This window comes from Cimex lectularius, unplaced genomic scaffold (genome assembly GCF_000648675.2).
Source record: "Cimex lectularius strain Harlan isolate CLEC.00 unplaced genomic scaffold, Clec_2.1 scaffold181, whole genome shotgun sequence".
Classification (NCBI taxonomy): Eukaryota; Metazoa; Arthropoda; class Insecta; order Hemiptera; family Cimicidae; genus Cimex; species Cimex lectularius.
In genome coordinates, this window is record NW_019392752.1 from 538,652 (window position 1) to 563,278 (window position 24,627).

At 34.0% G+C, this 24,627-nt stretch overlaps 2 protein-coding genes across 9 annotated transcripts in view; one reads left to right on the forward strand and one right to left on the reverse strand.

The window, feature by feature from the left end:
* Positions 1–24,627, reverse strand: part of LOC106667040 (acetylcholine receptor subunit alpha-like 1) — a 151,957-nt gene that overhangs the window by 23,449 nt on the left and 103,881 nt on the right. The window contains exon 1 of one of the 2 annotated variants that reach the window (XM_014394646.2): positions 11,960–12,075. The exons of the other annotated variant lie outside the window; for it this stretch is intronic. Coding sequence (XP_014250132.1) covers positions 11,960–12,041 — 82 coding nt within the window. The 5' untranslated portion in view covers positions 12,042–12,075. Of the gene's footprint in view, positions 1–11,959; positions 12,076–24,627 lie in introns of those variants that run through there. 2 annotated transcript variants of the gene reach the window in all.
* On the forward strand, positions 5,022–22,994 carry LOC106667041 (protein fuzzy homolog). Of its 7 annotated transcripts, none has more exons than XM_014394651.2 (10): positions 5,022–5,553; positions 7,026–7,181; positions 20,101–20,222; positions 20,298–20,445; positions 20,620–20,745; positions 20,810–21,007; positions 21,079–21,278; positions 21,338–21,474; positions 21,542–21,665; positions 21,733–22,994. In XM_014394651.2, the coding sequence occupies exons 3-10, from the start codon at positions 20,140–20,142 to the stop codon at positions 21,788–21,790; spliced, it is 1,074 nt and encodes a 357-aa protein (XP_014250137.1). In that variant the 5' UTR covers positions 5,022–5,553; positions 7,026–7,181; positions 20,101–20,139; the 3' UTR covers positions 21,791–22,994. The 7 variants fall into 7 exon arrangements, with proteins under 7 accessions (XP_014250137.1, XP_024083037.1, XP_014250138.1 ...); XM_024227269.1 differs by lacking the exon at positions 7,026–7,181 and having other exon boundaries at positions 5,022–5,278; positions 5,339–5,553; XM_014394652.2 differs by lacking the exon at positions 7,026–7,181 and having other exon boundaries at positions 5,022–5,278; positions 5,349–5,553.

A 24,627-nucleotide genomic window follows, 5' to 3' on the forward strand; every position in this document is an offset into this window, starting at 1 on the left:
TATTAATATAAAATTCGTGCAAAGAATACAATTGCACGGAGTAAGCGTCCTTTTAGCATAGAAGCAAAAGTGAAATTTAAACAACTAGAGTCTCGTTTGGCTCATCCCGGCGGTGGCCAAATATAAATATTAAATTGGATGGGATGTGGGAGATCTGACAAAAGGGTTTATACCATAGACAGAGATAGATGCCTTCATTGTTGATAATAGGGGCTCAAAGGAAGTTCTAATCTTCCCTCCACCCTCCGCTCCATTCGTAACTCTTTTTCCACGTTTGGATATTTTCCACAGTGTAAACACACCTCAGTAGGACAGATTTGAAATCCTAACTGGAAAATACTTTGGAAAATAAAATTATATCGAAAACTTTCCGAAGGCAGGTTCAGTTTGTCCGAGTCGAAGAAAGAACACCAACTTCCAATTGTATTGCCGACTTTTGTTGTTACAATGGGCAAACGTCGACTAATTGCACCACATCCTCCATGAAGCACCACAAAACCCTCCATTCATCTCATAAACATGTAACTTTAAGTCCTGCAACTACCTTGATGACAACGATTATAATTTGAAAATTTACACTTTTTTTATGTCTCCTGTTATGATTTTTTTTAAATAGCATTAGACTAGGAAAAACGATATCTCCAAATTTATTAAATTTGGTTTCCGGACTTGTAAACCTCACATTTAGCTGATTTATCGAACTAAGCAATGGTACTCTTAAATTTTGTTTTGGGAAAATTTGCGCTTTTTGGATTTTTTGGGCTTAATTCTACGAATTGGGAATTGAATGCACAAATGAACTAACCGATTTACAAGCTATTTGTCTGGTTGATATGACATCCTTGACTCTATTGTTTTTGTCTCTGATGATGATGTGTTTGGTGTATTTAAACATGCAGTTAGTGTTTGTTAATTCAATTCATTTCAATTTAATTTGAACAAGAAATTCTTCCATGCTATATTTTTATAGATTTCAATTTTACGAAAACCTGTTTCATTTTTTCGGTTACAGTGAAAAAATAAATAAATAAACTAAAATGGCTTAAAAAAATATATTATTATAGTTTTTTTAAAATGGAGTTAAGACATATTGATAAAGTGACCATTATCTGTTAACAATCGCTATATATATGATTATTATTCGATTAATAATTAAATTGAAAAGAAGACAAATTTAGAATTATTTATAATATAATAGTTTTTCCTTTGATTTAAAGAAGTTTAGGACATTTTGTTTTGTTGAAGTTTTGTAAATTGAAACAGTTCTTACAAAATTACATAATTTAGGCTTTTTAAATGTAATTTTTCGAAACTTTTGAGTTATTTACGGCTCTTTTTTGAGTATTTAGCTTATTGATTTTCCAGTCTCATTGTAGGTACATTATCTGTATTATTATTACTACTCATATGGTAATACGTACACGTATTGTCTAACAAGATATTAAGTCGAAAAATATTAGTCACGTGTCCGAGGGTTCTTGCTAATGGGTTCCAGGAGGAAAGAAAAAATTGAAGATATTAATTTATAATGTAGTTTTCTGCCTTTATTTTTCAAGGATTTCAAAGTGATTATTCATATAAGTTGATGTTTTAGTTACGTAGCATAAGAAAATATTACACAAGATTGTATTAAATGAGATTAGATACATTAAAAATTACAAAAACCAACACCCTTACAGAAAAGTAGGGCAACGCATTTATTTATTTATTTTTGAGGGGGATTAACCTCCTTCAATACGAATAATACAATTTTTCATATCAAACAAAATATAAAGATTTTTAAGTTCAATTAGCCAGGGGCAATTTTTTTAATCTCCGAAGCCCAGTGTTCAATTTAAAAATTTCTCTACTCCTCTGTATTTTATCCAAAATCAATATTATTACAACCGTTAGACGACTGAATTTCTCTTCTTTCAATTATCTCAAAAATGTTGTTATCTCAACAAACTTTAACTTTTATTTCATTAAACGTAAGAGAGAAACGAACAAAAACTCCTCAAAAGTTTTATTTTAAATCGCCGGTTATAATTTATTTACGAAGTACAAGTTTAGGCTGTAGTTCAGTGTGTTCCAAACCTATAAATTTATATCCTGTAGAACAGTGAGGTTATTTCGATCAGAAGTTTTGAGGTTTTTGAATATAAATGGACTGCATTAGAAGGGGAAAAGTTAAAAAAAAAATTTTGTTTTGCCCAAATTTTTTAATTTAGGGATTTTTTAGAGTGAAAAATCAAACAAATACAACTTGGTTTTTTGGTAAAAAAAAATTGTTAACCTACTTTGCTACGAAATTTGGTCATAAATTGTGTACTTCAATATCTATTATATCTACGCAAGCAGAAAAATACAATTTTGACGTAAATTATTCCTGAAATCAAAATAATGAGAAATTTTAAAACAATTTCTAAAATTTTTCGTTTGTCAAATAAGTTCCTCCGACTTGTTCCGAAAATCATACAAATATCGGCACAACGTTGAAACAGACTCTACCAATCTTCATGAAGATTTACTGCGGCTTAGAATCCTACAAATTAGATCCAATTTCGAAAACAGAAATAATTTAGAACTGGTGATATAAAATAAAACGTTTAGGAATTTATAGTTGGATTCTTCCTCATTCTTCCCACATGGGCATGAAAACCAAAGGTGTTGTTACTTCCTCATAGAAGAGAAATGTAGTTTTACAACCTTATAGTACTGCGGACGTTAGATAAAAACCGGAGGTGTTACGAATTATTAAGTGGAACGATGGAAATTCGAGTAAAAACTTCCTCCGGGTGATCCAGCCCAAAAATATCTTGTTTATCATACAAATCGTATTTAAGGACTTCAAAGAGTTCTCAAAGGTAAGAAATTTAGTTAAAATTTTTTTTTTGGAACAAGGGACAAAGTACTTATACGTTTTTTGGTAAACAATAACATTGAAATGGATACACAGCTAAGACAGAAAAACATGTTTAAAAATTTATAAATTACTTAAAATTTTTTTTCTTTCCTCCCGGGACCGTTGGCAAGAATGCTCGAACAGGGCTAATATTTTTCAACCGTTTACCAACAAATACAGATGCATTAAAATTTATGAATAAATTATTTTTTATTTGATTTTTCTTTTTATCCTATGTAAAAAAAATTAAATGTATAAATAATTTTACGTAGATTTTTAAAATTATAAGTGGTGCAAAATTTACATTTATTTTAGGTTTTTCATAATTTAAACAAGTTAATGATTGCATGCTGTATGATTGTAAATTAAATTATAATTATTTGGGTTTGAAATATACGCTTTTGAAAATCGTATGTTGGTTTTTACCTAGTCTTACTACATAAACGTTGTTTATCTGCATTTATTTCTATTATTATTTATTGTTAGGTTATAGATATTTAGTCCACGGCAATAGCAGCTTTTGAAATTTAAAATAAATTACCGGCAGGCCGCGAGAATCACCCCGGTTAGCAGACCTTGGCCTTTTCCGTCCAGCCGCAGAGGACGCTCCGGGGACTGTCAACAGTTAGGTCATTTCACCCCTCAACACAATCAGTTCCTAAATTCAAACCGTCGTTGCTGAAGTGGTAAGACAGCGGTGTATTGAGCCGAAGGTCGTGTGTTCGAATCCCCCTCCTGACACTAACTTTTTCATCTCAAACCTTTAGATAAAAGGTGTAATTGATTGAAATAATTAAATAGGTCAATTATGACCGCTAACCATATGCGGATATCGTGTACTATTCGCTGGAGGAATAGTACCGTATAAATAATACACGTGGGAAATTTTTACGATTAAGAATGAAAACTATGTATTTAAATTTTTGATTGTTTACCTTGATTCTCCACTGTTGAAGTCAGGATTCAAGCATATCGGATTGGAGGTTGGGGTACAAGTAATAGGATGTTTGGAGATGATAATCGACGTGTCATCGGCGTATGTGAAGGTTAGGGTGTCGGAATGTAATAGCTCAGCTGTAAAGGAGTAAGGTAATGGAGCAAGTGTGTTTCCATGGGGGACGCCGGCTAAAATGGGAAAAATAGAAGAGAAAGAAGTACCTTGGGAAATACTCGGAGTATTGGTTTGTTAGGAAGGAGTATAAGGCGACGATCAAAGACCTGGGATATTTCAAGGAAAACATCAGGACAGAATTGCTTAAGCTCGAGGGAGGTGACGATGGTGTCGACAAGCTGGGGTTGCTGAATACTCGAGAGGGAGCCGCGAAATCCGGATTGGATATTGAGTTTTGAAGATGTTATTTCTGTTAAGGGTTCGGTGATGGTATTTAGGCGATGAAGAAGAAGCTTTTCACGTACTTTGCCGAGGATAGGAAGAAGGCTAATAGGACGATCCGAAGAGGAGGTAAGTAAGTTGTTTTAGGTTTAGGTGCCTTTCGTTCGGAGGAGAACCAAAGAAGAAGTAGGTAGTTCTAAGAACACCATTGTAGAGGGTTGTAATAAATACAATTTCTTGTTGGGAGGTTGTTGAAGGATATTAGGGTTCACGAAATCAGAACCAGAACTTTTATTTTTCGGGAAGTTAATTATGATCGGACTGACTTCTTTGGGAGTAAACGTCTTAGGAGGGAGTGAGAGTAATAAGGGAGATATTTAATTCTTCATTAACTGTATCAGTAAAGGGTTGATCTTGGAACTAAGGATGAGGGGTGAATACTATGGAAAGGTACTGTGCCCGGAATTTTTTTCTTCAGCTTTCTCCACGTTGGTTTTTTTGTCCAATTGCCATCAGTGCGTTGAATTGGGTGGGAATAGTATATGTATTTTAATAATTGTGTACTTGCTGTCTAGAAAGAGTTGTCCTTTGCGGTAAGTGTTTGTGTATAAGTGAAATACTGGTCGTTGTAATTCTTGTTTAGTACGTACATGAGATATCTCGTTAGTTGGTTGAATATTATCTTGTGGGGGGGGGGTATCTGGTGCGTTGCAAAAGGCTTCTGGCGCGACGTTTACGAGTGATTGTCTTATCTATAGAGGCAGGTTGTACGTCATTGGCGGTGGTCTGTTCGGTGTCATATGTTTCGTGGCTTGCCATATTCCCTGTTCCATAGAGTCAGTTAAATAATGCACAGTATCGTCAATTTGTTCTGTTTTGGGGTGCATTCAAGTTTAGTCGCTTTCAAGTATGCCTCCAAATAAGTTCCAGTCGACAGGTCCGTTTATAAGGGTCGAGTCGACACTTGTTTTGGATGGATGTCAAGGATTAATCGTTTAGGGTGAAACAGTCAGTGTTTAATGAGGATATGTTGGAACAGACGAAGAAAACAAGCAGATCGGGTAATTTATTTAGGGAAGATGGTCAATAGGTTGGATGAGAGGAAATGTGGAAGTAATTAGTTTGTCAAAGGATGTTTTGAAGGAACCATGCGAGGATTATCCACTCGGCTACCCCAACTTGGGTGCTCCGCCTTGATGTCACCACCGCAAATGAACCGCGAACCAAGGGAAGAGAAGAATGAGAAGAATTGACTATGATGATGTGGTGGATAATATACAGCTCCAAATGTATAGTATAATGACTCCAACAATAGAGAAATCACAGTAGCTTGAAGGTAGGGAACTGCGTTTTAAGGGAATATGAAATGAGAAAAGGATGGGGTGACTGGCGATTAGTGTCGAAAATTTCAGTAGATGTTTCTACTCAGTATATGCGACACAAACTTCCTATCAACCTCTGTCCAAATCTCAACGATAAAGAAGTAATTCCAGGTTTTGATTATTTTTTTTCGGCGAAGGTCCACTAAATAGCTTATAAACTTCAGAATTACTGACTGTAGAAAAATTTGGTTTGTGCCACCTGAAAGAACGTTAAATTTGCTGTGTGGTGTTTGGTGACCTTTAGTTAATGATTATTTGGAAATCATGAAATGCGGTCTGGTGTGACGTAGGTTCTTCTCATCAGGTTGTTCACATCTCTCAATATGACACACAAGAATGACACATCTACACGGAAAACACTTTGAGCCCTGAAGATGATCTCAATAAAGATCGAAACGTTGACACGATAATGAAAATGTATTTCTAAAACCTACGTCACACTAGACCGCATTTCACGATTTCCAAATAATTGTTCAATTTACTGTAAGAAAACTTTATTTACATTGCAGAATCAACCTGATTCAAATTTTCACGAAAAAGACAGAAAAAACAAAAATGTTGAAATTAGGAATGTTTTGAAAATGTTGGATTGGTAACTGTTAACAACTACAAACTCTTGGAACTTTACAAATTCCCTCAAAAGTTCCCCACTCTATTAGCTTCCAGCGGTATACCCAACTTTTTGGATTTCACTTCTGGAAGGCACAAAATCCAAAAAGGTCGGTATACCGCTAGAAAATAAATGAATGGAGAACTTTTGAGGGAATTTGCAAAGCTCCACGAGTTTGTATTTATTAACAGTTACCAATCCAACATTTTCAAAAAATTCCAAATTTCAACATTTTTGTTTTTTCTCAATTTGTCTTGTAGAACTTTTCCATCAATTCTGGAATGTAAATAAGTTTTCTTACAGCAAATTTAACGTTATTTTAGGTCGCACAAGCCAGGCTTTTCTACAGACAATAATTCTTTAGTTTATAAGCAATTTAGTGGACCTAAGTCTGAAAAAAAAAACCAAAACCTGAAATTAATTCTTTACCGTTGAGATTTGGACAGGGGTTTACAGGAAGTGTTTTGTTGTATACAGTGAGTAGAAACACCTCCTGAAATTTTCGACACTATCGTCAGTCTCCCCATATTTATAACTGACAGGGAAAAATTCCGCCCACTTGTAATATAACTTGATATGTATATTTTTTATATATTAATCAAAGTTTCACTTTTTTAACGTTTAATAATTGATTGTTTGTCTAAAACAGTTTAAAAAAAAGTAAGTTGGTAATGAAAATGAAAAAAAGATGGACAGAGAAAATTTGTTTTAGATTTTTAATTAACATTTCAATTTTGCATATTTCTTCCTCTTGCCTTAATTTCTCTCGATGACACCTCAGCATATTTTCTACCCGTCTGGAATGTCTCTTTGCAGGAGGTTAGCCCATTCTTCACGAAGAGTCTTTCAAGATCGTGGAATGTATCAAGAAGTGATTCGTCATACCTCATAGGTTATCTCATAAATGTTCGATGGGGTTCAGGTCTGGTGAACGGGCTGGCCAGGCTAAACCCTTGTTTTTTGCAGTTGAAGGTACGTTTGTATATGCTAGTGACATGTGGACGAGCATTATCGTGCATTAGAATAAGATTATCGCTGATTTTGTCGAGGACAGCATAGCAAGAGCAACGCATGATGTTCCAAAATTTCATCCACTTAGCGCGTGGCCGTCAAAGACCCTCCACGAACATCAACCAACTCTGTTTTACTATCCATTGAAATTCCGACCACACCATCACTGAGATACGTTTGGTTCTGGAAAAAATTACACGGTTCGTCCCTTTCATTTCGCTTTCTCCACACTCTTTCCACCTATCTGGAGATCGTAGAGCAAATCTACACTCATCTGTAAAAACTACATCAGACCAATCGTATAAAGACCAATGGTTGTGCTATAGCAAATGGGAGCCGTGCAACTCTGTGGGTTCCGGGCAGTTCTGGTCTTCTTCCGGGGCAAAAAGCCTCAGTTCAAAATGATTTAATCTTCTTCGAGGAGTTCAGAAATTGGGACACCTCGAACGTCCTAGAGCTGATGAATCGCTTGAACAACAGTAAGCAGTTTGTTACATATGTCATTGTATAAGTCAAAAAGATTTTTATATAAATCCAAATCGAAAAGCCTTTTGATTTACCCTGCACCATTACATTTGGCACAAGAAAAAAAAATGTTGCTGTAGCAATTATGTTAGTGATCTTAGAACATTTGAATTATTCACCTCCAAACTAAGACATGCCTCTTACGGAGCGGATTGTTTGTTCGCAACAAGTGCAAAATTTAAAGATTCGACTCAATTGCAGTTTCGAAAGCGAAATGGTTTTGTAAAGGATAAAAATGACGGACACAATAGGATAATTCAATTCGTTGTTTAGTTCGAGAAGGAGCTTAAGTGGCTGAAATGGCTCAAGTGTTCTACGTGGCGCCCATAAAGGTTTCACACATTGCTTACTCTTCAAGGAATATTATTAAACGCTACCAAATAAGAAAAATAATTTTCCACCCATAAGAATATAAAGCAAACAGAAATTTTTAATCGATTGTTTTGAAAGTATTCCGTGGAGAGTTAATCAAACAATGAAAGCTTTGATGATTGGGAAGATCACAGGAACAGCACAACTTTGACCAAACTCCGCCCGTTCCAAATTACAAAATAAATTAATTAGTTTCTGTTGTTATCTTACAACAGTAACGTATTGATTACAACTTTATTTATATTTTGATATAAAATGGCTATTTATATTACCTACACACCTTTCTGTATTTTCCAAAGGACCGACAATAAAACAGGGTATCTTGTTCATGATCATTTTACTTATTACTTCATAATCTGTTTAATAACACGGGAAGTTGTTATGTACAGTTTTTATGTCGGGTTTGTACACTATTGGCAAATTAATTGGCGACACTTTTCATATCTTCAATTTTTCTTGTTTGAGCTCTTTCTTAAATAATTGTAAAACGGAATAATAAGTCAGATGTTGAAAAATAACATTAATTTTCATAGAAAGAACTTTCATTTCATAATAATATTAATTTGCATTGGTTGTTTTGGTAGTGTATTGACTTTGAAATCAAATTAAAACCGAAATTGGTTGAAAAGAATTTTCGATATTGCTCTTAATTGTGGGTACTCGAATTTTTAAATTAACTGAAAAGGTCTTGTGTGAAAAAGATCATGAATATTTTATCGAGCTGACAAAATTTCGTTTCGGCCCCTACCAGCCTTACAGTCAAATAATTCAGTCAAATCATATTAACTTGTTAACTTTACTTGTTACAAACAAAACGTGTTGATAAAATCGCGCAGTATACCGGACAATGTTCCCTTCCTTTTGTTTCTCAGTTCAATATTAACTGATTTATCAAACATCAATTTCAAAAAATTGAAATGTAACAAAGTAAACATATTGATATTGACCTTATTTTTATCACTTACCTGTATACCAATCTACTATAATGTGTGAGGTGCAGTGAAAGGGGTAAAAGGAAAAGGCGGGCAGGCGAGCTAGCGAGAGAGGGATAAATAAAAGAGTAAGAGGGGGAGGGATAAATAAAAAAAGAGAATGACAGATGGAAATAGAAAGTATGATTGGAAAATAAGAGTTTGAAAGAGTAAGAAAGTGTGGACGAGAGAGAAAGTCAGAGACAGCTAAAAGGACGAAAAATTGGGTGAGAGGGAGCGAGATATTGGGAGGGGGAGAAAGAGAGAGACAAGCTAAAAGAGAGAGAAATTTGGAGAGAGATGCAGCGAGAAGGAGCGAGGTATTGAAAGAGAGGGAGAGAGAGTGTGTGTGTGTGTAAAAGTGAGAGATAAAGAGAGAAATTTTGTGCGTGCGCGCGCGCGCGTGTGTGTATGTGTGTGTGTGTGTGTGTGTGTGTGTGTGTGTGTGTGTGTGTGTGTGTGTGTGTGTGTGTGTGTGTGTGGGCGTGTGTGTGGGCGTGTGAGAGTGAGAGAGAGAGAGAGAAAGAAGAGAGGGAGAGAGGAATAAATTACAAAAAGAATGAGTGCTGGCAGTAGATAGAATGACCAAATAAAAAGAGTGGGAGAGAGATGGAAATACAGAGACGAAGAGTGAACAATAGAAAGAGAGAGGTATGGAAGAGAGGGTAAAAGAGAAAGAGAGAGAGACCAAGAGAGTGAGTAAGATACAATGAATGTAAAAAAAAATTGTCCAAGAAAAGTTTGATATTTGAGAGAAAAACAGAAAAAATATAAGATAGAGTGAGTTAAAGTGTTAGAAATAGGTGATTGTAAAAGACGAGAAAAATCGTACGGAGTGAAATAGTGTGATGTAGTTGAAGTTTGAGAAAATAGATAAGAAAAAGTGGAAAAAAGATGTGAATATACAAAGAACGAGAAATATTAATAACAATCATACTACATGACGGGCTACTATGATACCCGACAATCCGATGGTAACCGATCATAATTCACACGAAAACCTATTGCCCAAAACACATGTAAACACTTACATCCATCATCATTCTCGCAGATAAATACAGTTATTCGTCAATCTTTCACACTAAACTATTTGCAACAGAAAACATAGATAGGCCATCGAGGTACTACCGCCACTCCCCTCCAGAAGTATTGCTAAAGATAAAATGTACTAAAAAAGAGAAATATAATTAATGATAAAAAAGTGTGGAGAGAAAAGGGGATAAAAAAAAAGAAATAAACAAAGTCATCTTGAAAAGGAGAAGACAAAGGAAAGAGAAAAAGAGATATGTAGTGAAAGATGGCGATAGAGATGTAGATAGGAAGAGCTAGATAAAAAAAAGGAGAACGATGTATTTAAAGTCCACCTCATCTTAATTTTATCTTATTTTAAAGTTTGTTTTCCGTATATCTGGTTTTATCAGAATAGAACAGTCGAGATTTTTTTTATCACAAATTTTACTTTTTATCCAAAGTGCTTTTGTATGTTCAGCGAGGCGAATAAAAATGGTTTTTAGATAGGATTAAATTTTAATTTTGAGTTTTAAACTATTCATACTAGGTCAATAAATAACTTACTGCTTTATCAAATGTTTCATTCGTTAGGTAGTATTATTATTACTGTTATTCATATTTTAAAATATTTACCTATTGATTAACATATGTACAAATGTCTGGTGGCTAGTGTCCGTTAGTCGATGATTATTCAGAAATCGTGAGATGCTGTCTGGTGTTATGTAGGTTTCAGAAAAACATTTTCTTTGTCGTACCAATGTTTCGATCTTTATTGAGATCATCTTCAGGGCCTGGGATTTACAAACAGAAATACTTTCATTGAATATAAAAATTTTTACAATTAATTAAGGTTTTTCGTTGAGATAAAAAAGTCAATGGCACGAGCGGGATTCGAACCCACGATCTTCGGCTAGATACGCCGCTGCTCTACGAGCTATCGTGATCCAATCGGACACCAACTTCCCATCTCAACCCCACCTTTTAAATTTTCCCTCCTTTTTGCCATTTTTCAAATGACGTGTAATCGGATTGGATTCTCGGCGACAAATGAAATGGCCACGGAGAGCTTTAGTGAAGTACACTTCATTTTAATCAATTAAATTCACTATTTTTCGAGGTTACATTTAATTAATACAATTACAATTAATTAAAGTTTTCAAGGTCACGATAGCTCAAGTGGTAGAGCAGCGGCGTATCTAGCCGAAGATCGTGGGTTCGAATCCCGCTCGTGCCATTGACTTTTTTATCTCAACTAAAAACCTTAATTAATTGTAATGTATCAATTGGTCAAGCGGACCACGAAAAATAGTGAATAAAAAATTTTTTGCATTGTATACATTCACTTTTTCTTCACATCCTAAATGTTTTTGTTTAATTTAAACGATGTTTGTAAATCCCAGGCCCTGAAGATGATCTCAATAAAGATCGAAACGTTTGCACGATAAAGAAAATGTTTTTCTGAAACCTACATCATCCCAGGACCGCATCTCACGATTTATGAATAATCATATGTACGAATTTTTACAATTTTTCATTTCTATTTAGAAAAAGGTCGTAGAAATGGACGTAAACCAAATTCAAACGGTGGTTATCATATCCGATAGAAACTCATCGTAAGGGTTAACGAATAAAATCCTTTCGGGCGGTTTGAGCCTGATTCCATTCTTGGGTCGTTTATAGATTTTTTTTAAGTACGACATTATATTATGTGTAATAAATCTCATCCCCACATCCGTATTATCGTGAAGATGCGAAGCACAGATCTATTGTTTATTTACCACAACAGTAAAAAATACATGATAAATGACCCGATTCAATAGCTACGGCTTTTTGAATTGACCGACTCTGTTCTGTACATACCATTTTGGCCTTTGTCGGGCTGACCATACGCCGAAAAACCGAAAACACCCAGGAGGAATAAAGACACTGCGTACATCGACATCGTGACCTCTACTGGAGTGAGCCTTCCTCCAAATACTTATCACACTGACAACGATCCCTACTCTCCTCCCACCTCTTGTGAGATGTTTGAAAATTATGTGTTTTTGGAGGATTATTTTTTAGCGGGTGTCAAAACTTTATTAATTTATCGCCGGCTCACTTTGTAGAGATAACTCGTTAATGGTTCGTTCTACAAACGTCTACAGTACCTAGTAGAAAACTCCTATGTTAACCTGCTCATCTCGTATTATAATCGAACCTTTATTCAACTAATGAGCTCACCACAAGGAAGTTAAAAACAAAAATAATGAACGTAAAAAGTTAATTTAAAAAAGTTAAATTTCATTCGCCGATTATATTTAATAATAATAGTATAATAATAATTATTATTATTATTAAAGTGCAGAATTCAATAATATAATTTTATAGTAAAAACCAGGGATAAGACCAGATGGAAAGAAAATCTTAGATTCCTTTTTAGAGCTTCTAAAGAATAAATCCCCTTCATCACAATGTTGTAAGTATAATTAATGAATTACATAATTAATAACTTTAAATTAATAATAACATCACTAATTTCTTGGTCCGCTTGGCCAATTAATATATTACAATTAATTAAGGTTTGTAGTTGAGATAAAAAAAGTCAATGGCACGAGCGGGATTCTAACCCACGATCTTCGGCTTCATACACCGCTGCTCTACCACTTGAGCTTTCGTGACCTCGATCCACTCGTGCACTCTATTTTTCAAATGTCTGCAAATGGCAAAAAGGAGGGAAAATTCAAAGGTGCGGTTGAGATGGGAAGTTAGTGTCTGAGTGGATCGAGGTCACGATAGCTCAAGTGGTAGAGCAGCGGCTTATCTAGGCGAAGATCGTGGGTTCGAATCCCGCTCGTGCCATTGACTTTTTATCTCAACTAAAAACCTTAATTAATTGTAATTAATAATAACTTTCTAAATCATTAATTAGTTTCACAGTCGAGAGAGAGAGAAAGAAAGAAAGAAAAAGAAAAGCTGGAGAGAGGTATTGGATTTATAAAGATAGTGTATGATAAACTGATAGAAATAAAGAAAAATAAATGAAGAAAGAGAGTGGAAAACCTTCAAAACAGATTCAGTAGAGATGGGCGGAGATACAGAATGAATGATAGAAATGCAGCGAGAAAGAGAGAGAGAGAGAGAGAGAGAGAGAGAGAGAGAGAGAGCGGAAGAGAGAAGGAAGGGAGAAGGAAGGGAGAAGGAAGGAAGAGGGAGAGAGAGAAATAGAGGGAGAGAGAGAAATAGAGAGAGAGTGAGAAAGAGGTAGAGAGAGAAAAAGAAAGAGAGAAAGTGAGAAAGATGGAGAGAAAATATTAGACGTACAAAGAAAGAGTATGAGAACTTGGTAGAAACAGAGAAAAACAAATTAAGAACGAGAGCGATGGAAAATCTTCTGATGTAGAAAAATAAAAAATAAATGGAAAGAGAGAGAGAGGGTGCGGGAGAGAGAGAGAGAGAAAGAAAGAAGAGAAAGTGAGATAAACAGAGAAAAGGTGGAGAGGGGATATTTGACGTATAAAGAAAGTGTATGAGAAACTGATAGAAATAGAAAAAAGTAAATTAAAAAAGTGTGCGATGGAAAACCTTCAAAACAGATTCGATAGAGATGGACAGAAATACAGAATGACTAAAAAAGAAATGGAGAGAGAGAGAGAGAGAGAGAGAGATGAGATAGAGAGCGAGAGAGAGAAAGAGAGAGAAAGTCTTTTGCTTTTGGAAAGATAAAGAAACGGCATGAGAGAGAAAGTTAAAATAAAAAAAGGAACGGATAGAATAGAAATAGAGGTGGAGAGAGAATGAGAAAATGGAGAAAACGAGAGAGAAGGAGAGAAAGGAAAACGTGACAAATAATAAAAGTAGGTGAAGAAAGAAAAATATTAAGATGAGAGATACGTAGAAGAACATAAAAAAAAGGTGTACAGAAATAAATAAAAAATCAGATATAAACATATCGAGTAAGAGGTGGTGATATAGCTGTGAAGTGAAGTACATGAATGGAAATGGTGACAGAACTAGAGGGGGTGATGGCGTGGTAAATAGTGCGTGAGAGAGTGAGACTGTACTGACTACTGTAATTGTACTGAACATTTTATTTATAAAAGCTCGCAAAATTAGGACTCGCGGACCTTTCTTACATTTAACGAACATTCATACAAACAAATAAAGTTTACATAATTCAAAATACAAAATACGTATAATACAAATAGTATTCCAGGTTAAATATTTATCTATTACTAAGCCTAGAATTTTTATGTAGTTGTCTAAAATTAATATACTATCATCAATTTTGATTTTTACAATATTATCTTTCTTTAAATTTGCAAATTCTTAGTGATGTCTTAATAAACTAGCTTTACGTTTTTAATATTAATTGATAAAACATGATCAACGCTCCATTTTTTTAAGTTTTTATGTCGCTATTTAGTTGTAATATGATTTCATTTATATTTAATAATTACGATTTTACATATACAGAGAGGGAGAGGGAGAGAGAGAGAGAAAGAGAGAAAGAAAGAGAGAGAGAGAGAGAGAGAGAGAGAGAGAGAGAGACAGACAGACAGACAGACAGACAGACAGACAGACAGACAGACAGAGACAGACAGACAGACAGAGAAAGAGAAAGAAGTAGAGAGGTAAAAAGAAAGAAAGAGGGTGAGAAAGATGGAGAGAAAATATTTGACGTATAAAGAAAGTGTATGAGAAACTGATAGAAAAAGAGAAAAATAAATTAAGAAAGAGAGCTATGGAAAACCATCAAAACAGATACAATAGAGATAGACAGAAATACAGAGTGAATGAAAAAGAAATGGAAAGAGTGAGAGAGAGGGAGACAGACAGACAGACAGAGATAGATGGATAGATGGATAGATAGATAGATAGATAGATAGATAGATAGATAGAGAGAGAGAGAGAGAGAGAGAGAGAGAGAGAGAGACAGACAGACAGACAGACTAATGGGAAAGAGGGAGAAATGGAAATATAGTTAGAGATGGAGATAGACATAGGAAGATTAAGAACTATATATAAAAGATTNAAAGAGAGAGAGAGAGAGAGAGACAGACAGACAGACAGACAGACAGACAGACTAATGGGAAAGAGGGAGAAATGGAAATATAGTTAGAGATGGAGATAGACATAGGAAGATTAAGAACTATATATAAAAATTTATTTAATAGGTTAAAAAATTTGTTATATTAAGATATATATATTTTTAAAAATTTACATTATATATAAAATGTAAGAAGATATGAAGACAAAAGACTAAGAAGACGATTGAATGATAATATAGAGAAATATGGTAAAATAAGAGTAAAAATAAAGTGCGATTAATAGGGACAGGGAGATAATAAATGATAATATGACTATCAAATTATGCCTTTGATTTTCAAATAGTTTGTTTAATTTTTCAGACATATATTTTAAATCGACCAATTGTTGAATTGTTGCACCTTGTCGTACCTATAAAACCATGCATGACTTGCAAAGTTAGTTAGTTTTTGACAGTTTGTGTTTCAGTTGTAAGTTCGGTGTACTTAATCTGTCAGTCTAAGACTTGAAAGGAGTCCCATACAACAATGGAATCCTGAGAGTACCACTCGTTTACAAAATGAGTTATAACTTCCCTCGCCGGGATATTGCAAAGGGAACACGTGTCAACAGCGTCTCACCTAATTGGTGATTAATTTGGATAGTATGGCTCACAACTTAATTTGAAGAGCCAACTTTGAGTATAAACAGAGTGCTTTAGTCAAATACGAGGAATTATTGAATGGAAGAAGGAGGTAAAGATATTTTTACAACTAGACGACTCTTGAGCTGCCCTCATTAACAATGAGTTTTATTAATACCATCAGTCAGTTGGTTTATTAAAATTTCAATATTCAGTCATTTATACAATGCAAACGTTAGAAATTTTTGTCGTAATCTCATTGTCGCATTGCAACAAAAAGATGGGTTCGAGAAATGATAGCCTGCTTTTGAAGAGTAGCTCAAGTTTACTTCGATTTTAACAGCCTTTTAAATAAAAACCTAGAAAGTGATAGGTTTGGCACATTGCCCTTTCTCTTTTACAATTACCAAAGAATGTAAAACGCTAATTGTACGCTGGATATGCGAGTTTCGAAATACGCAAATGGAGAGATAGAACTTCGTCTATCGCTATCGTTCATAGATTAGGTTTTTCGTTATTATCTTGGATTTGTTACAATTTTATTGGTTATTTAAATTATATTTATTTACACTTTTTCATATAAGCCATAAATAATTAAAAAATTAGAGTAAAAGATGTGTCACGGGTGGGACTGAAACCACCGTCTTCGGAGCAGTACTCCGACGCTCTGCCATTGAGCTGATAGTTATGTTCTTCGATTCGGTTTTTTTTCTCTCTTTTTTTGTATTTTGTCTAATGATTTGAATTGATGTGAATGTGTTCAAATGGTTTCTTCCTAGTGAATATACCTATTTCTAGGCTTTCTGGTATAGTGGAACCGTGTTGGTAAACGATGAGCGGGATTCGAACCCACGATCTTCGGCTTGATGCGCCGCTGCTCTACCACTTGAGCTATCGTGGCCTCGATCCACTCGGACACTAAGTATCTAGCCGAAGATCGTGGGTTCGAATCACGCTCGTGCCATTGACTTTTTTATCTCAACTGAAAACCTTAATTAATTGTAAGATATTAATTGGTCAAGCGGACAATGAAACTAGTGCATCTAAAGAAAAAGTTGACAGCAGTTTATTCAGATATTCCGATAACGACTTCACAAAATTTGGAAAAATTTTAAGGGTTTCTAGAGGAGCTAAACCGAAATTCTATAATAATTTTACGAAAAGAAGTTAAGACCTAGTTTACTTGAAAATTATTTGGTTTTTGTACCTGGTCTTCGCCTTGTTCCGTATTTTCCAAACAGAACATTATTCCGAAATGGGGATCATAGCCTTAAACAGCCATTAGTAAAAATTGTTGTAGTTGTATGTGTGAAACTTAAACGTTCATTAAACTTATTAATTATTAAATTGTAAGGAAAGTTAAGTGTCATGTTAGAGTACCCTGTCCAATTAGATATCTTGTATTGTGTAATTGTAAAAGACAACGCTACGTCCAAGACTGTAACTAACAACTTTGTACTTATTTACATTTAGTTTCATGCCAAATAAGTTGAAAGACATATTTAATGTGTAATATTTAGTGACCGTTAATTAATGATTATTTGGAGATGGTGAGGTGCGGTCTGGTGTGATGTAGGTTTAGAAAAGCATTTTCTTTATCGTTCCAACGTTTCGATCTTTATTGAGATCATCTTCAAGGCCTGAGATTTATAAACATTGTTTAAATTATACAAATACATGTAGGATGTGAAAAAATCAATTTATACAATGCTAGAAATTTTAGTAGTAGTATTTTTACTCATTCAAAGTGTTTGTTTTCCGTGTAGATGTGTCATAATTGTGTGACGTGTTGAGATTGCAAGTGAGATATTGATATTTTTTGTTTATATATGTTTGATTTTGAAGAAGTAGGGAAATATATATAAATACAAACTCATTTATCTAAAAGCAGTCGGTTTCTTTGAGATGAAAGAGTCCGAGAACGGAAAAAATGTAATTGTTTGTCGTTCGAGCCTGGTTAGCCATTCAGGCTATAGACAGGTTTATTAGGGAAAGGAAAGAAAAATTGTAGTTGATTTAGACTATGTAGAATTGTTTGATGTGTGGAATGTAATGATTGTTTTATATGTTGTTTTGTTTTGTGTGTTATATGTATGTCATTTATATTGAATTTCATTTATGAAGTAAACGTAGCTTCGGCTGAGTATATAAGTGTCTGTTCTGTAATTGATTCTGTGTTTAATTATTGCTAAAAACAGTTTGTGATCAGAACCATCATTTACAAAAATGAATTGACATACTTAACCGTACGACTAATTTTTGACCTTGGACGTCAATTACGTCACTGATCCACAACAGAGACCGGTATATCTTTGTGTCTAACGATTTACTATAACCATTAATAAAACCTTCGTTTGGACAATGTTGCACAAATAGCATTGTTTTCCTGAAGTAATAAATAAACTTATTTCTAAGTAAAAAAATGTAGTCAAATTACTCAAATTTTGATTTAAAAAAATGGGGATAAATATAATGTGCCTGACTTCGGCCGGTGGACTTCCCTTGTTTTCAAGGAAAATGGGCAATGTGGAAGCTGTAAGTTTTTAATTCGATGTATTTTACAAAAGGGTTGGTTGAATACATTTAATTATTTTAAACAATGCCAACGTACACTTTATGATATTAAAAACTGGCGTAAAAAACTTTTTTTAAAGATAAAACCAGCAAGAATAGATAGATTCGGATGATCAGATATGATCGAGATGAGTGATCATTGTGCAACATCTCTCAAAGAGACAAAAATCACATTTATTTTAATTAACTATTTCTCCATTTTCCCTTCTTTTTATTTTATCACTTTTTAGCTTCCTGCCACTAAAATCTAATTAAATTCAAACCTCTAGATATCAGAAGTGTTTAAATGGTCTGAAAGTCAGTCTTCCAACTTCCATACACATAGTTTTAGGTCGTCTGGTTAATAGATTTTTTCTAATAAAATATTTATTATCGTCTGTATAAAACAATTGTAATTTTAATTTATATTTTGTTTTGTAATTTTAGGCATTTTATCATACATATTTTCAATACATTATATCTAGGGGGAAGTTAGTAAATATTGCATTTCTCCCAACTTTGCTCATCGGGTAGTCCTTGGGGGAAGAGATTTTGAAGCCATCTCCGTTTTAGTTGTCTGGCAGGATTATAGCAATGGATTATGTTGGACATGAATTGGGCTAGTGGGTTGGGGTGAGTGAGTGGTGAGTTTATTGTGGAATTTGGTGGGATTAATTTTTTACAGAATATTTTGAGGTCGTTGTAGAGGGAGGTATTGGAGACATAGTAGGGAGCGTTTACTATGATTCAGAGGATTTTGAATTGGAAGGACTGAATTCGTTGGTGCATCGTCAAGATAGGACCCAAGGTACCTAGGGATAGGAATGTTGTTGAGTTATATTGTGTAATGGGTTTTGCTTCTGAGTGGAAATGTAACATGGGTGCATTTGTTTTGTTAATTTAACATTTGCTCCATTCGACTATTCCTTGGACGTGTACCTGGAGATACTCAGATTTGGAATTAGAGAAAAATACAGCTGTGTTGTCTGCAAAGGATTTCAGGAGGGTAAAAGAAGGCTTAGTTGGGGTGTCTGAAGTGTAGAGGAGGATTGGACACATTATCCTGTGACTTAGCTCCCACAGGACAGGTGGAGTAGTCTGACCTTAAAAAATACAATTTAAGTTGTCAATATAAAGATAAATATAATTGATGATGACCTGATTAAAGGTCGAAACATCAGCAAAAAAATGAAAAAGGTATTTTCTATACTGCCTTATTCTTGACCTCTCCTCACGTCTTCAACAAATTATGAAACAACTGGTTACTAAGAAACACACATTTCTACATATTAATGTACCGTTCAACCCAACAAAAACCTAACTCTGAAAAAAGGGCCAAGTTCCTGACCCGCTCTAAAAAAAAAAAAAATGTAATGCTATCTGCACTGTGGCCAAGTCCATTCTATTTTGGTCCATAACCTTAGAGAATGCAAAAGAAAAGGTAACATTTCCAGACACTACTAAAAAAGACAGCAGATAAAAGTTGTGATATCTACATATTTTACTCTGAAGATGTCACACAGTCACGACACTCGATATGCCTCAGGACAGGGGAAAAGAAGGAAAAATAATAAGAACCACCAGATGTCTTAAGTAACCACCCATTGTCATAAATTGTTGTTTGTTTATTAATAAGCCGAATTTAAATTAATCAGTAAAACTAACCCTTTAGTTAAAAATGAACCCTTTGCTTGCAAATTTAAGCTGTAGTCAACACTGGTTGTTCAGACTTATCATGAATTAACCATTAACGCTTCGGAGTTCAACCTTCCTTATATGTTCCTTTGTTTGACTATAGCTTCCGTTTTCAACCATTGGCTCATTGAACGGAGTCCACATGTTTGCCAAGTCACATGGTGTCTCTGTCGAAAGCACCCAGACAGAAAATGCGACTGTCCTGTGGAAAGAGTATGAAGACAGGTAATTGATTTTCATCAGGCCAAACAATTTTGTTTTCTTATCTTTTAAATTTAATTTTTTCATCGTTTCTTTCAGTGTTATTATAATAGCTGTTTCTATATTGAATGAGAAACGAGTTCTCATTGACCTTCTCGATACTGTTTTCAGTGCAATGGTCCTTTCAGTCGGCATTGACAGTATTAAAAATATAAAAAATATAGAACGTCTCAAAAGAGATTTAAGGGTATTGTTTTTAATGATATTTACTATTAGTAGTTGTTTCCTACTTCTTACCTTATGTGAAATAAAAGTACTGTTTAAAACAAGCAACAATCAATCCATACAATTTTCAATTTAAAAATTCAAAAGCTAGTGTTTCATCTTTTTTTATTATAATGGTTTTCTTTAACTTTTTAAGGTCTCATACTCAACAATTGATAGTATAATGGAATGCCTCGACTATGGGGACCGTGGTATAAACAGTTCGCACAACATTTTCAATTATGTAGAGACTATACTCTGCACCGAAGGAAATGAACTTCAAGTAATGTTAATTTTTTTAAGACCTAGTTAACTATTAATTTAATTTTAATATTTAATTTCTATAGACATGCTTGGACATGTTTGTGGAACGTGTTTCATCAATGTTTGGATGTGTAATGATTGAAAACTGTGTTGCTGCCGCAACTGAAAGTTGGTGGGATTTGGCACAGATGGAAAGAAAACTCCTGACACATGTTTTGATGACAAATACAAATTGCACTATATTTGACATTCCTGTATTCCTCCCTCATGAAAGTCCAACTGTTAGTTTTATTTTATCTGTTTTCAACTCATGTTTAACCAGGGGGAAAAATAATTTTAAACATTTTTTTAGGTACCTTTCAGATTTGTGGGTGTATGTTTAATTAGCTCTATCTGGGTTGGTGTTTTATGCGGACCGACACCAGATTTGTCAGCGGTTCAAAGCACAGCTTATCAAGTCTGGTCACCAGTGCTGACAACACTGAAATTCGCATACCAAACCTATCCAAGGAATATACCACATTCTGTTCAAATCCACAATTCTGTCATAGGGTAATTTTTATTCATAGTTTCATGAAATGTCTTTTTGAATAATTTTGCATGTTTTGTAGAATTCTTTTAATCGAAACTTCTATTGGAAAGTACCTTTCATGCACAAATATCAGTGGTAGCAAAAAAGAGCAGAAATCATTTTCAGAAGTTTTAAAAACATTTTTTTATCAAGCAGCAAGCATCCTTGTAGATAATGGTAATTCAGACGCTAAAAGCAAAAACAAAAATTAAATTTTCTGTTCGTTTTTCTCTTCCTTTTACAGATGATGCTGACACACCGAGTGAGACTTATTGGTGTGCCGAATACCATAAGCTTCATGCTCTTAAAGATGGAAACACAATTATATGCTCAATGTATCACTCTTCTATCCCGACAAATACTATGAGGTAATGTATCATTATTTTGAAAATTCTCCAGTTGCATAATTAATTAACAATTTTCATTTCTCTGTAGATTGATATCCCAACAAACTTTGTCTCTTCTAACAAAAGACAGTAATATTCATTGGTAGTTACATCGTTAATCTACCAATTTCAAACAAGTTCATTCAAAGTACCTTAAAGCTGTGATAAAATATTTAAAAAGATAAGAATTATTAGATTGAAATCAGTTTTAATTTAATGTGCTATTTTACTATTTATTCTCGTTTTATTTATTTATTTTTTTATATTTATTTAGTTCAGGTACATGTTTTTGTAAAAAATTTCTAAATTTTAATCATTAGAACTATTATTGTAATTGTTGTTTTATCATCTCTGATCATCCTTGTCTACCTATTTCTGCCAGATTTGTCTGTCAGACTCATTTCATCTTCAGTGGTGAGTTTTTGCATTTATGTACTTCTTGAATGTTAATTTAATATACTTGTTAGTATTATTATTATTTTGAGAGTTCTTCATGTGATCTGGATATATATTACCGATCATTTTAGTCTGTCTATTCTCAGGAGAAAACATGTATACAAACCAAAATGGTCAAATTACAAATTTAATTATTGTAAAAGTCATATCAGCATTTTTAAATGTTAATTTAATAAAATGCCAACATTGTCCCAGCTATGTCCATAAGTCACATAGAGGATATTTTATAGACAGTTTTGGCACAACTATTGTTCAAGCCACCAAATAAATCTCATACAGTATTTCAAAATCAGTGACATTTTGTTCCTCAGGCATTCCATTTCAACCCCCTCGGAGACAGTGTATGTCTCCTTGGAATTCAAAGTGCAGATTTTCAAATCAGTACTCTTACAGTGATCGCACAGTTGCAGCCACTGTTGCCCCTTCAGTGTAATTCACATTAACATTATTACTCCTGTAGCCTAAAGCAAGACAGCAACCTGCGTCATTGAGGGTTAATAAAACTCCTTGAAGTCTTCATGGGTTTTAAAAAACAAGATTTACAAATCTGATTGGGCTATATCAATTTGTTTTTATTTTTCTAATTATATGCGTTATTTTTTTTAATGTAGCATTTCATTAAAGTTTTATACTAAATTGGCTGTAATGAAGTGGGATTTAGAGGTGTAAAGTTATTATTTTTTTATTATTTGTAAATGTACTTTGATTTTTTATTATTATTTTTTTAAATCAATTTTACATATAATTTGTAACTTCGCCTAAAGACATAAATGTTGATTTAATGTAATTTTCTTTGTTAAAGTATGTATAAGCATTAAGTGATATAATAAAACTACTCTGTGGCCATAAAATGTATTTTTTATTATCTTTGTGTATTTTCTTTTCTACTGTTCCTGTTAATCATTACTTTTTTTTGTAAGGAGGGTCAAAAATAAAGCACCTTTCAAAAAACTTTTTTTTTTGCCGACTTTTCCATGTTTCAGTTTATCTTCAGAGCCTAGGTGAATTACAAAACATACGTTGATTGAAAAAAATACTAAGTAAATTTAAATTTTGTACTAAGTATTTCATACTCACATAAAGCGTGGTGCTATTCTTGTGGTGTCGTAATGGTTTGTGTAAATTTGTTGTGATGTGTGTGGAGATTAGTGACCGTTAATCGATATCTGAATAATTATTTGTTGTGATATGTGAATTCGTATTCTGCTGTTTTTATATGATTGTGACAGGGTGGGAGAAGCAGTAAAGCTAGGAAATTTTCTTTGATCATAGGCGGTTTTATTTTACTCAAAGGAAGTCGATAATGGAAATTTTCTGGATTGGATTTGTGATTCAGGGTTATACAATATTGGAAAGGCGGGCAATTAATATGGATGATAACAAAGCCAAGGGAAATATAAAACTAAAGTTTAATACTTCAATTGCTTTGTGATGTTGCAATGGCTACGGCTGAGTTTGCATGTATCTGTTCTGTAATTAATGCTGTGTATCTTTGTTGGCGTAAACCATTTCTAGGGAGTTGCGTTTGTATTTTTTTTTTTTTTTTTCAGCGTTTAGTAGTATTTTGTCGAAATCCCAAAAATTCAGTGGGATTTCGACAAAATACGACTACTAATCGCTGGAAAAAAACAACAAATGCAAACGCAACTTTCTAGGAATAATTTACGTCAATAGAAACACACACTGCATTAATTACAGAACAGATACATGCAAACTCAGCCGTAGCCATTACGACAACATCATAAAGCATGAAACTTTATTTTTATATTTCCCTTTACTTCGTTATCGTCCTTAATAATTTACTTCCTTTCCAATATTGAATAACTCCGAATCACAAATCCAGTCCAGAAAATCCCATTCTCGACTTCCTTTAGGTTAAATAAAGCCGCCTACGATCAAAGAAAATTTCCCAGATTTACCGCGGCCCCCACCCTGTCACGATCATACAAAACTAGCAGAATAGAAATTCACGTTTCACAACAATTTCACACAACACCGATATGACACCACAAGAATAGCACCACACTTTATGTGAGTACGAAATACTTGGTTCAAAATTTAAATTTACATCTGTATTGTATTTTTAACAATCAACATATGTTTTGTAGTTCACCCAGGCCCAGAAGATGACCCGAGTAAGAACGAAACGTTGGCAAAAAATGAAAAGGATGTTTGTTTTTTCTAAAATACTTTTTTCCTAACCGCTCCTCACGACTTCAACAAAAAATTAATTATTACTAATGGGTAGATTGTCAATTATTAGAGTAGATGCTGGGTGTTGGCCTGCGAGCCGGTGACCTCATGTTAACTGAATGAGGAAATAAGGAAGAGTTTCCTCACTGAAGATGGCACAATGCCGATACGCGTTTGAGGCGATCAACTAACCCGCAAGTGAAGACGGGCCCAATAAGTGATCCAGTGCCGGTTGTCAATTACTAGCTTGAAATCTTTTTTGACAAAGGTACATTTTTTCAGTATCTTTGTAACA

Bases quoted from the DNA above. Each gene is read 5' to 3' on its own strand.
- LOC106667041 (XM_014394649.2), top strand. From the start codon at position 18,207: ATGGGGATAAATATAATGTGCCTGACTTCGGCCGGTGGACTTCCCTTG. The intron at 20,446-20,619 runs GTATTGTTTTTA...TAACTTTTTAAG, and splicing joins GTCTCAAAAGAGATTTAAGG to GTCTCATACTCAACAATTGA. The intron at 21,008-21,078 runs GTTAGTTTTATT...ACATTTTTTTAG, and splicing joins TCCCTCATGAAAGTCCAACT to GTACCTTTCAGATTTGTGGG.